Raw genomic sequence first — 12,185 nt, 5'->3', positions numbered from 1 at the left:
TTCAAAAAAAAAAAACAAAGGAGACATTTTCACAAGAAATAATTCTTTCATAATAGACAGGGTGGAGTCACAAACAGGGAATTATGTAAGAGCACATGGGAAAGGAAAACAACTGAAATCCTCTCTGTTTGCTGTCCCTTCAAAGAAGGGCACTTGCCTCATGGGGAAAACTGCACCATCCTCTGTACCCACATGTAATGCAAATGGAAGCAGCAAGTGTGCTCAGAACTGCAGGTGTTCTGGGGCTGCAAGGTTTTGATGAGATCTCGAACCCCTCATTGTGACTAGACCTCCCTTGTTGTCATATTTCAGCTTCCAGAAGTGCTGCCACGCTGCTACTTTGCATGATGATTACATTTATTGCCGTTAAAAATGAAGATTAAGTGAATCTCAATGAAATATTACCCAGCACTCAGGAATATCCTTGTTTGCAAACAATTTCTAATTCACTTCCCCATTTAACATTGTATTGAACATTAACAGAAGTTCAATCACATTAAACTGTTTCTTTTGTCTTGAAGGGAAACTGCTGCTCAGAGCAAAGGATTTGGAGAAAATAGTTCTTGAAACTTTTTTCAGGACCTTCTCCTCCTACAGCTTCTAAGAACATTCCCAGGAGTGTTTCCATGGTATGAGTTTAAACAAACCACTTAATCCTCATTGTTTCCAGTCCTGTGTCTGTAAAATGGGAATAATACAGTGACACAGCTTTTCTGAGCTGAGCTTTCATCCTCAGAATTAGCAACGTTTTGAAAGCTTTAGAGGAAACCTGATACATTTAAGCAGATTAGTTATATTTAAGCAAATTGTGTTTGTGTTTAATGTAAGTTTCAGAAGTTCAACCCATCCACCCATAAGTTTCTGTGGTTTGCAGGGTGAAAATAGGAAGATTCAATCCTTAATCTTCTGGGATTTCTATTTTTTTTTTCAGTTTTTTTGTTAAACCTCCTGGCTTTTCTATTTCGTTTTAGGTTTTTCTTTAGCCTCCTGCTCAGTTTGCCAAGGCAGTGGCACAAAGCTGTCTGCAAGTCAAGAGATGAACTGCTCGCAGCTCCACACGATTATCTGCACAGCAGTGCCTCACAGCGAACTCATTTAAGCACCTCGTGAAAAGCAGGTGAAAAAGCGCAGAAGGAACCTGTTGGGTGTTGACATCCACCTCCCAACTCTCCAATCCCCTCTCGCCTGTCCTGCCAAAATGCTGCTACTCCCCCCGTGCCCGATTGCATCATTCATTCACGCTGCTGTTATAAAACAGTGCCGGGCAGCACAGGCACAAGATCCTCCTCATTTTCCTTGCTGGAAAAAAGAAAAGAAAAAAAAAAAAAAAAACAACCCCGCTGTTATGGATCCGGGAGCCAAGAGCCAAGCCCTTCCGACCTGCGAGAAAAGCACGATGCCGGTGACTTACAGAAGTGAGCTGGCCGTGCTGCCGCTGCCGCCGGGAACCTCTCGGCTGCTCCAGGCAGGGAGGGATCAGCTGAGCCCTTCAGGGACACAAACCCCACGCACGGGCTGCGCTGGACGAGAGCCGCATTTTGCCGCTCAGCCCCTGATAAAGCGCTGAGTCAGGCAGCCCGGGGGGTTTGTTTGAGGTGCTTGCACACATGGGAGCAGAGCAGGGCAGCTGTTCGCTGCCAGCGAAGGCAGCGGAGCTGTGACCGCCCCACGTCAGGGGAGGAGCCGGGCAGGGAGCGGCGGGCAAGGGGAGCTCGGGGATGAGGCCGGGGAAGGCTCCGATAAGCAGCAATCGGGATTTCTCCTGGCAGAAACCAGAGGCCAGGCAGGGACGCTGTTTTCGGGAGAGAAGAGAGGATTTGTGAGCTGACATCGTACAATCACAGAATGACAGAATCGCAGAATGACAGAATCACAGAACGACAGAATGACACAACCACAGAATCACACAATCACACAATGACAGTCACACAACGACAGAATCACAGTCACAGAATCACAGTATGATACAATGACACAATCATACAGTCACAGAAGCACAGAATCAGACTGACAGACACAATCACAGAATCACAGACTGACAGAATGACACAATCACACAATGACAGAATCACAGAATGACAGAATGACACAACCACAGAATCACACAATCACACAATGACAGTCACACAACGACAGAATCACACAGTCACAGAATCACAGAATGACACAATGACACAATCACACAATGACACAATGACAGAATCACAGACTGACACAACCACACAGCCACACAACCACCAGGATAGAAGAGACCTGTAAGATCGAGTCCAACCCAGCCCTAACACCTCAACTAAACCATGGCACCGAGTGCCACATGCAATCTTTTTTTTAAAACAACTCTGGGATGGTGACTCCACCATCCCCTCGGGCAGACAATTGCAGAACTTTATCACTCTTTCAGTAAAAAAAACTTCTTCCTAACATCCAAGCTAGATTTCCCTTGGCATAGCTTAAGGCTGTGTCCTCTGGTTCTGTCCGTGCCGCCTGGAGGAGACAACCCCACCTGACCACAAACACCTTTCAGGTATTTAAGGTTGCAATATCTGCTCTTGGTTTAAGCTGTTAGTGCATCCCTCAGTGAAGTTACACACACAAATCACATCCCAAGCCAGCAAAAGCTCGGCAGCAAAGGGGAAAAGGCTCTGTGTTGTTTTCCCAAATGCAGTGTTGTCAAAAGCTGTGGAAAAACTGCCAAAGCTGCCCGTGCTTGTGTCCCACAGAAGAGCTTCCCTGGCACGCTGCCGTGGGTTGGGAAATGGGAGGTGCCAGCCCAGGAGCTGTGTGCTTCAAGGTCAGGAAAAGCTGATTTAGCTGATTTAGCTGCTTTTGCTCACTTGTGCCAGGAGTCCTGTGACTGCTGCCCGCCTGTTCTGCACCGCTGGGTGCTCCAGACACACTCTGTGCATGACCTCTTCTGCCATCCTGGCAGTGTCACCCCTCAAAATTCCATTTATTCATTAAAACCGTGCATCTTTGGTGCCCCTCCTCCCTTTATGTTTTTTCAGAATTTCTCAATACAACACCAAATGTTGACAGGATCACCTCACAGCGATTTCTTGAGTCAGGAAAAGATGGGACCAAGCACCTGTGCTGCCAAACTGGTGCCAGGGATCAGCAGCCTGCTGCTGTTTGTCAGCTTTATCGTGGCAGGACAGGATGTTGTTTAAAGCAGATTTAGAAATCATTTCTGTGAATAAGGTTAAAGGAAAACCCATCTTGATAAAGATGAAAGAAAATGGCTTTTACTGAGAATCTCAGAGGGGGTTTTTGCCAAGATAAGCAGTGCCTGGCTTGACTAAAGGAATTGCTGCTGCATATTTAATGAAGGATATTGCTTTTATTTGGCTTAGTTTAATGGACATGTTTGCTTTAATTTAGTTAAATATTTTGATTCTAACCTGGTGTAACCCATTGAATTCACAGGGCAACTTAAGTCTGGTGGGCATTTGCCCTTTATTTTTATTACACATAAAAAAACAAACACACAGAACAATTCTACAGCTAAGACTGAAAAAAAAAAGGAAGAAAAGCTTGTCTTGATGGCGAAAAAATGGGAATTTAATGTGAAGATGCTCGTGAGAAATGTTGCTATAACCCAAAATAACTATTCTGAGGAACGTGAGCCAGCAAAGAAACACAGAGAGCTCTGCCTGGGAGCTGTAGGAGGATGCTCAGGAGTGAAAATACAAACTTGATACAAACACAGCACCCAACTCTTGTACATCACTACAGAACCTCTCCATTTGTACAAAAAAAACAGCAGAAACCACCTGCATGGAGAATTAGGATGTCTTTGAAAACAGCTTTTCCTTTTTTTCCCCCTCTTCTCCTAAAAAAAATCTCAAAATTACATTTTCCCTTTATTTTCATGCAGAAATAATTCCTCTAACAAACCTGAACCTGACCCACATCACTGCCAGCCCCACGCAACACAGATGTTTTAGGATGGACAATTCCTGCCTTTGCATGGGCACCAGCAAGGAAAACATAACAAGCCTGAAGGGATGGGTTTGACAAGGCTGCCCTCTGCTGAGAACAGCCCTGAGAGGAACAGGCAAAAAAACCAACAGAGACAAGCAAGAGCAAAAATATTTCACCTGGGAGTTCCAGAATCCAGACCAGAGCTGGGGATCCAGATGTTTTAACTGGACATTGCATCTCAGCTGTCTGCACAACAGCCTCTTGGGCCAGGTTTGGTGTTTTGTTTTGTTACGATTTCAGCATCCCAACAAAGTGCAGACAACATTTCAACAGAGTTCCAGAGCCAATATTGAAATGGCAGGTGTGATTCCCTGCATTTTGCAATGTTTATTTAATGTTTATTCATAATGATTGCAATCACAGAGGAGAAAACCCAACCACTCCACTGGAGTCAGCATCAAAATATTTCACAAGACACTGCTCAGCTAAACAAAAGGGCTCCATATTTGCAGGATGTCCAACCACCTAAAACATTAAAAAAAATCAGAATCCCAAGGATATCAGCAGCTGTCCCTTCCAGGGAGACAGACAGGCCACATGTGGGAGTCCTCCTCTCATGCACGGTGTGGCATTTTGCCCAGAAACCCAAGATCCTCACCCAAAGCAGGTGCCACAGGCTGCAGCCAAAGCCAGCCAGGCTGCCCTGACACTCAACACTGACTTTTCCCACCAAGCTCCCCCAAAACTCCTGTGCAGCAAAACTGGGACCAACACCAGGCTCAGACTTTACTGCTGCAGGTGGTGTGGGAATATGTCCAGCTCGTTGCATTGCTGAAACAATGCAGGGCTGCATCCAGAGCTCCCTGCTGCAAAAAATGGGATGGAGAGGGAGAGATTTCATAGAATTAATAGGTTTGGTTGGAATGGTACTCAAAGAGCATCTTGTTTCAGCCCCCTGCCATGGGCAGGAACACTTGCCACTATCCCAGGTTGCTCCAAGCCCTATCCAACCTGGCCTTGGACACTTCCATCTTCTCTGAGGATCTTCATACCTGCTGGGTGAGTGCTGGGGAAGGGTCTCTGCCTTCCCTGTACCAAATGCTGACAAAATCCTGGCCTCAGAGCCTGTTGTCCTTGTGGGCAGCAACCTCTGGAATGCAGAACACCAGGAATTACCCTGGGGCTGGGCACCTGCCTCACAGAACACTTGATATAAAAAGAGGGTTGTGTCACACCTGGTGTTGCCATGTGCTCCAGTGGGTGTTTGAGGGTACAAGACCACATGGAGCAATTTGGGATTCAAACCTGGTGCAATCAGTGCCCTCAGGGATGTGAGAGACCACGGCAGCAGCTTCTTCTCAAGCTCCTCTCCAGGGAAAATCACTCGTCCCTCCATTTCAGAATCCGAAGTTACAAATATTTCAGTGTCTCCATGAGCAAGCCCTGACAGGCCACGTAGGGCAAACGTTCCAGCACCCATCGAGGCTGTCTTGACTATAATATTTCTGGTTTTATTCTGCACAGAAACCACTGGGTGGCCTTGGGAGGGACTATCCCCATCCTTAGAACCCCTGGGAAGGATTCATTGCAGGAAACCCCCGGGTACAAGGTGTGTACTGGGGGCTTTGGAGGTCCCAGTGCCCCACACATCAGCTTGTGTGTTATAAGAAGACGAGTTGTGATTTACCTCAATCCCGAATTTAACCAAGAACTATTGAGTATTAATCCAGTCCACTTAACTATCAATTCTATCGATCTAATGTGAAATGACCGGGTTTAATTATTTATTCTCACGGTTCTGCGGAGCTGCCGGGGGTGTCGGTGACAATGCGAGGGCGGATTAAGCACCGACCATCCCGGCCCGTTCACAGAACCCCACACCGGCTCCGCGCTCCCCTCACAGTCCGGGCCGAGGGCGGTGCGGCGGGGGCGGGACTAGGCGGGGCGAAAGACGCCGCAGCCAATGGGAGCGCGGCTGGAGTGCCATTGAATCAATCAGAAACAGGAGCGCCTCAGCGGCGGGAGCTCTCGGGATGAGCGACAGGCATTGTAGCCAATAGAAACGCAGCACCGTGCCGGGGGCCAATGCGCGAGCCCGGAGTGTTCTAGAAGGGGCGGGCGGAAGGCGGGGCCGCCGTGCCCCGCCCGGCTCTGCCCAGAACGGAGCGCAGTCATGGCGGTGAAGGCGCTCAACCCCAAGGCCGAGGTGGCCCGTGCCCAGGCCGCGCTGGCCGTCAACATCAGCGCGGCCCGCGGGCTGCAGGACGTGCTGAGGACCAACCTGGGGCCCAAGGGCACCATGAAGATGTGAGGGAGCCCCCGCGCCTCTCGCCGCGGGTGGGGTTGGGGGGGAGCACGGCCTGAGGGGAGGCGTGAGGGGAAGCGGTGGGGAGCAAAGGTGGAGGCGGGAGGGGTGAGGGCCTGAGAGGATGAGGAGGGAGCCGCGCGGCCCCGCACGTGTTTTGGGACCGGGGATGAGCGGATGAATGGACGGGGAAGGAGCGGCGCGGGCCCGCGGCCTCACACGTGTGCTGGGGCCGGGGCGCTGCTCACCCGCCCCGTGCCGCCCGCAGGCTCGTGTCGGGGTCCGGAGACATCAAGCTGACCAAAGATGGCAACGTGCTGCTGCAGGAAATGGTGAGCTGGGGCTGGTCCTTGCAGGGGGATTTAGGGAGAGGATTTACGAGCGCTTTGGGTGAGGGGAATCGCGTCCCCCGCTGCCCCACCCACCTTTATCCACTGAAAGTAAAATGTCCCTTAGGAGGTGGGTAAAGAAGTAAGTGCAGGTTAAAGCACTACTGTAGAGAAAGTAATGTTGAAAATATAAATGGCATCATAAGAATGAGTAAAATAACCAACCAAAGGAGTAGCAAACCAATTAGGGTAAACCATTAGAACATCACCTTCACTTCTTTCTTAGCTGATCTCAGATTTTTGTTTGCTGTACCACTGCAGTGCAACTTAACTGCTCAGCTTCTTACTTTTGTCTAGCAAATCCAACACCCCACAGCTTCCTTGATAGCAAAAGTAGCGACAGCACAAGATGACATCACTGGAGATGGCACCACCTCGAATGTCCTCATCATTGGAGAGCTCCTAAAGCAGGCAGATCTTTATATTTCTGAGGTGTGTATGCAGTGTTTCATTTGTAGGTGGGCAAGTTAAAACCTTCACTGAGATCCCTCAGTGTTTTTTGGGTTTTTTTATTGTATGTTTGATAGGAGTGGAACATCAATACATTGTTCTGCTTAAAATGAGAAGTCATAAAAAGGGGGAAAAGCTAGACCAGAGGACTTAAAATTTGTTCAAAATCAAACCCACTTGCTGTAGCTATTGTAGCTTTTAAGGTATTGTGTGATACCTGCTGTTACTTTGTTTTATGTGAGTCAAAACACTTCGGGAGTATTAAAAACCAGCTCCTCCCTGGGGGCATGTAAACATGGATATTGCACAGCGAACACCCAAGTGTGCTTTGTAGTTCCCTTGGTTTCAGTTCTGTGCTAAATTAATCTGTACTTTTCCTCTGCATTGGAAGGATTTGCACTCCTTTTATATGTATTCAGAAGGACAGAACACCTGGCCTGTGTAGCATGTTCCCTGTGCTTTGCCATTCTGTGGAATGTTGACACTACGGGTTCTGTTGGTGGAAGGACCATTTTGTCTTCCACTGTCCAATGATTTGTCTTCCCTTGCCTTAGGGTTTGCACCCTAGAATAGTAGCAGAAGGATTTGAGATTGCCAAGGAAAAAGCACTTGAGGTTTTGGAGCAGGTGAAAGTGTCCAAGGAGATGGACAGGGAGACCCTCATCGATGTTGCCAGGACATCCCTCCGGACTAAGGTCCACGCTGAGCTTGCTGACATCCTGACAGAGGTGAGTGTTCCTGTCACCTCTGCCTCTTGGTGTCAAGAGATCCAGCTTTGAAAGTGCTGGGATTATAATTTGAAGTGTGAAAGATGTGAAGTTGCACTTTGCAGAACTAATGGTCATTTTGAGATGTTTCCCTCCCCTGTGTTGCAGGCTGTGGTAGATTCTGTCCTGACAGTCAGAAAACCAGGTGAGCCCATTGACCTGTGCATGGTGGAAATCATGGAAATGAAGCACAAATCAGAAACAGACACAACGTAAGTCGGGGGATCCTCGAGCTTTGGTTCAGTGGGGCCCTGAGCTTTGAGGAGCCTGAGGGATTTGGGTTTCTCCTTAGGATGTCCAAATGCTACCACTGGAAGAGCTGAAATATAGATTTCAGTCATAAATATCTTGGCAGAAGTTTCTCAGTCACTGAACTTGATTCCGTGATTAAATTATTGAATAGCAAAGAGCAGCACTGGCTTAACAGTGCTGGATGAATATTCTTTTTTTTCTTAGGATGAATATTCTTTTTTTTTCTTAGGATGAATATTCTTTTTTTTCTTAGTGTCTGTGGCTTGATGATGTTTTAGGTTGGCATCTGTTAAATGCAAAGAAGCATTTGGTAGATGGGCACTGGGCTGTGGATTGGATATTCCATAGCATTTCCATTTCCTTTAGTGCATGGATGAATTCTGCACTAGCTTTCCTCAGTAGCTGATGCAGTCAGACACCATGCCAGAGCAAATTCCTTTTTTTCCATTGTGTCTCGTGTGCTTTTTTTATGGGATTGGGCATGCCTTTGGAAGGGGAATACATCATCCTTGTTCACTGCCAGCATGAGTGCCAAGGCAGTTTGGGCTGGACCAGTTGCATTCTCTGCACTCCATGAAATCCTGTATTTGTGTCCATTGACACCCAGAATGGTTTTTAATCTTGCAGGCTGATCAGGGGGCTGGTCCTGGATCATGGAGCTCGCCACCCTGACATGAAGAAAAGAGTGGAAGATGCTTTTGTTCTCACCTGCAATGTGTCTCTAGAGTATGAGAAAACGTGAGTACGCAGCGAATGCTCTTGTCCTAAGGACTTGTATTTAAAGTGTGCTTAAATACCAACCAAGTCTATAAAGGTGAAAGGAGATGCTCCTTCTGCAGCCCTTTTGGGAAAAGTGGTGGGTGAAAAAAATCTCTGTGAGAGGCAGAGCATCACAGTGGTTTTTATTTTGTTGTGTGATCACAGAAAGGTTGAAAGTCCTTCCTTTCTTGGGTAAAATCTGATATTCCAGAGCAAACACATTCATGCACTTCAGGTTTCTCTCAGCTTCGAGCATCTGCCTTATTTTTTGAAGTGGAAAGCTCTGAACTAAAGAGCAGGAGCAGCAGTGTGGTTTGGGGGGACTGGTTTGGTTTGAGTTGATTTCTTTAGGATGTTACTGAAAGGCTTATTTCTTATGTTTAAGTTTATTTCTACAGCAGAGAGGAAGTTTTCTCACTGCTTTTTTTTGTGGGTTTTTTCCCCTTCAGAGAGGTGAGCTCTGGATTCTTCTACAAAAGTGCTGAGGAGAGAGAGAAATTGGTGAAAGCAGAAAGAAAGTTCATTGAAGACAGAGTCAACAAAATCATAGAGTTGAAAAGAAAAGTCTGTGGTGACTCAGACAAAGGATTTGTTGTGATCAACCAGAAGGTGAGATGAAGAGAATAAGTAAAAATTATTTGAAATGCTGTGACTCACCTGGTACAGTTATTGAGCCAGATTTAGCTAAATTTAGGCTGATGCTTCTGAATATCATGTACAGTTCTTACCTGAAATCTTCTTTGAGCCTTGAGGAGGAACTTAGTGTCAGAATGAGAGGTGTTTTTAGCTTTGTCCTTATGCTGATGGTCACTCTGTGTTTCCAGGGAATTGACCCGTTTTCCTTGGATGCCCTTGCCAAAGAAGGAATAGTTGCTTTGAGGAGAGCTAAAAGGAGGAACATGGAAAGGTCAGTTTTGGGGAGGGGAGAGGATACAATAACCTGCTTTTCCAAACTGAGACAGTGAGTCAAGTGTGCCTTAAATCCATATTTAAAGACTTGACTAAAAGTCCCACTTCAATCTGTGCAGCTCTTCTGCATTCTTTAAATGCAGACACCTGCAGAGGAGCCTTAATTCTTCAAGTTAGTTTTTGTAAGAGCTCTTCCATGAACAAAACCAAACTGAAATGAAACCAAACAGTTCCATGCTGAAATGCTGCATTGACCGTGCGTGGCTTTGGGTTTTATTGAACATAAAGCTGAGCTGTGCCTGTTCTCTGTTAGACTGACCCTGGCCTGTGGTGGCACTGCCATGAATTCTGTGGAGGATCTCACTCCTGACTGCCTGGGACACACAGGGCTTGTCTATGAGTACACCCTGGTGAGTGACTGAGTGTTTAAAGAGTAAAGCTGGAGTGTTGAAATAAAATGCTTTTATTGAAATAAAATTCACTTGGCTGTGAACATCTGCCTGGATGTTTGCTCCTGTCGTAGACTGAGAAAACAAAGTTCTGCTGCTTCTCATCACTTCATGAAGTGCTGGCAGTGCAGAAAACATCCGGTTTATTAATTTGTGTACACATTGCTGAAGCAAGTGGCTGACAGGCAAACATGGCCCTGTTTTCCACAGGGAGAGGAGAAGTACACGTTCATTGAGAAATGTGAGAACCCCCGCTCGGTGACCCTGCTCATCAGGGGCCCCAACAAGCACACGCTCACCCAGATCAAGGATGCAGTGAGGGATGGGCTGCGGGCTGTGAAAAATGCCATTGAGGATGGTGAGTCCCCTCCCTGTTCACCATGGTAAGGACGTGTAGAAACTCATCCCAAAATAAAGGAATAATGTATCGCCTCCCTTGGTTCCTGCTCCAATCCAGGCCCGAGCTTGGTGTGAGGTGGTTTTATAGTTCTGTGGTGATACCTGTATAAGTACTCACCTGTTTGAGTGCAGGATCTGGAGGGGAGAGATCAAACTGCACTAAAAATGAGCTGTTGAAACTGAAACAGTTGCTCTTCCCTTGCAGGATGTGTGGTGCCAGGAGCAGGGGCACTGGAGGTGGCAGTAGCCAATGCTCTTGTGAAACACAAACCCAGCGTGAAAGGAAGAGCCCAGCTTGGAGTTCAGGCTTTTGCTGATGCTCTGCTCATCATTCCTAAGGTAAAAGGAGCTCCTGGGTGATAAAGTGGCTTTAAAGCACCGCACAGACTCACTGCTTTTTCTGTGATCAGCAAAATGAAGCCAATCCTTCTGTTCTGTGCCAGGTGCTTGCTCAGAACTCGGGATACGATCCCCAGGAGACGCTGGTGAAGGTCCAGGCAGAGCACGTGGAGTCAGGGCAGCTCACTGGGGTTGATCTGAACACTGGTAAGGACTCCCTCAGCCACAGGGTCGTGCTCCAGTCAGAACCTGGCTCAGCTCTGAAGAACAAAGTGCTCTGAAGGCAGAAAGTTTTGCCTTTATTGATAAAGAGCTGCACAGAAGCCTTGGCAGTCAGGCTGCTGCAGTTCAGTGTGTTCTGATTTGAGGTTTTTAGAGGATAAAGCACATGGTAACACTGTTGGATACCGTGAGTGATATCAGATGTCAGCCAGCAGAAAGTCTCTGTGAACTGGTTATTTAAAGGCTGCCTCACTTCTCTTGCAGGGGAGCCAATGGTGGCTGCAGCAGCTGGAATCTGGGATAATTACAATGTCAAAAAGCAGCTGCTTCATTCATGGTAAGGCTGGCAGTCTTTCACTTCCACCATTACTCCGTGTGTTTAAGTGATGTAAAACTGGGGACCCCGTGTACAGGAAGATGTCTTGAAACACAAAAGTGAAGCTGAATTTGGCAATTGTAACCATATTTCTTTCATGCTTCCCTGTTTCCAGCACCGTGATTGCCAGCAACATTCTCCTGGTGGATGAAATCATGAGAGCTGGGATGTCCTCCCTGAAGGGCTGAGCTGGAGCTGCTCCCTGTGGAATTTCTCCAAGGAAGCCACCCCAGGGCCCTGTCCTTGGCTGTGGTGGATGTCCCAGCACCAGCAGCCACTCTGCCGTGAGGGGCAGTCCCTTTGGTAACACGGCCACTCAAAATCTCAGCAACTTAATCAAAAGATTTGGCTCTAAAAAGGAGTTATTTATTTTTGATTTCACTGAATTGTGTGGCTGCAGTTGCTTTCCATTTTTACCCAATAAACTGTTCTGTTCTGTTCTGTGCTTTGGGTGTCTGTTCTTTAACCTTCACCTCCTCTCAGACATTCTGCAGTGGGGGTGGGCTGCATTCCTGAGTTCCTCCTCTTGGCAATTTCGTGAAATTACTGCTCAAGCGTCTGCTTTGGGAACAGGGTGGGATCAGGCCTGGAATTTGTTCAGTAAATTTTTTTAAAAAATCTGGATTAAGGCAATCACTCAGTAATTTT

General features: G+C 47.2%; 1 protein-coding gene and 2 non-coding genes across 3 annotated transcripts; all 3 read left to right on the top strand.

Moving 5' to 3' along the window:
• Positions 1 to 6,094: 6,094 nt before the first annotated feature.
• Positions 6,095 to 11,978, top strand: LOC134052442 (T-complex protein 1 subunit zeta). Its single transcript, XM_062506889.1, has 14 exons — positions 6,095 to 6,228; positions 6,495 to 6,558; positions 6,913 to 7,047; positions 7,620 to 7,793; positions 7,941 to 8,044; positions 8,712 to 8,822; positions 9,293 to 9,452; positions 9,668 to 9,750; positions 10,066 to 10,162; positions 10,412 to 10,559; positions 10,806 to 10,939; positions 11,044 to 11,146; positions 11,426 to 11,498; positions 11,653 to 11,978. The coding sequence occupies exons 1-14, from the start codon at positions 6,095 to 6,097 to the stop codon at positions 11,723 to 11,725; spliced, it is 1,593 nt and encodes a 530-aa protein (XP_062362873.1). The 3' UTR covers positions 11,726 to 11,978.
• Positions 7,368 to 7,499, top strand: LOC134052737 (small nucleolar RNA SNORA22). The gene has a single exon (XR_009933889.1). It is a non-coding gene; the product is annotated as a small nucleolar RNA SNORA22 (small nucleolar RNA).
• Positions 8,452 to 8,590, top strand: LOC134052736 (small nucleolar RNA SNORA15). The gene has a single exon (XR_009933888.1). It is a non-coding gene; the product is annotated as a small nucleolar RNA SNORA15 (small nucleolar RNA).
• Positions 11,979 to 12,185: the final 207 nt, after the last annotated feature.

The sequence above is a fragment of the Cinclus cinclus genome, chromosome 22 (assembly GCF_963662255.1).
Source record: "Cinclus cinclus chromosome 22, bCinCin1.1, whole genome shotgun sequence".
Lineage (NCBI taxonomy): Eukaryota > Metazoa > Chordata > Aves > Passeriformes > Cinclidae > Cinclus > Cinclus cinclus.
The sequence above is the reverse complement of the archived record's forward strand: the minus strand, read 5'-3'. Positions and strand labels throughout refer to the sequence as shown.

What these genes read in the sequence shown, in the direction of transcription:
- LOC134052442 (XM_062506889.1), top strand. Translation starts at nt 6,095, where the DNA reads ATGGCGGTGAAGGCGCTCAACCCCAAGGCCGAGGTGGCCCGTGCCCAG. An exon ending in ACGTGCTGCTGCAGGAAATG is followed by an intron (nt 6,559 to 6,912) that starts GTGAGCTGGGGC and finishes ACTTTTGTCTAG; the next exon opens with CAAATCCAACACCCCACAGC. An exon ending in AAAAGGAGGAACATGGAAAG is followed by an intron (nt 9,751 to 10,065) that starts GTCAGTTTTGGG and finishes GTTCTCTGTTAG; the next exon opens with ACTGACCCTGGCCTGTGGTG.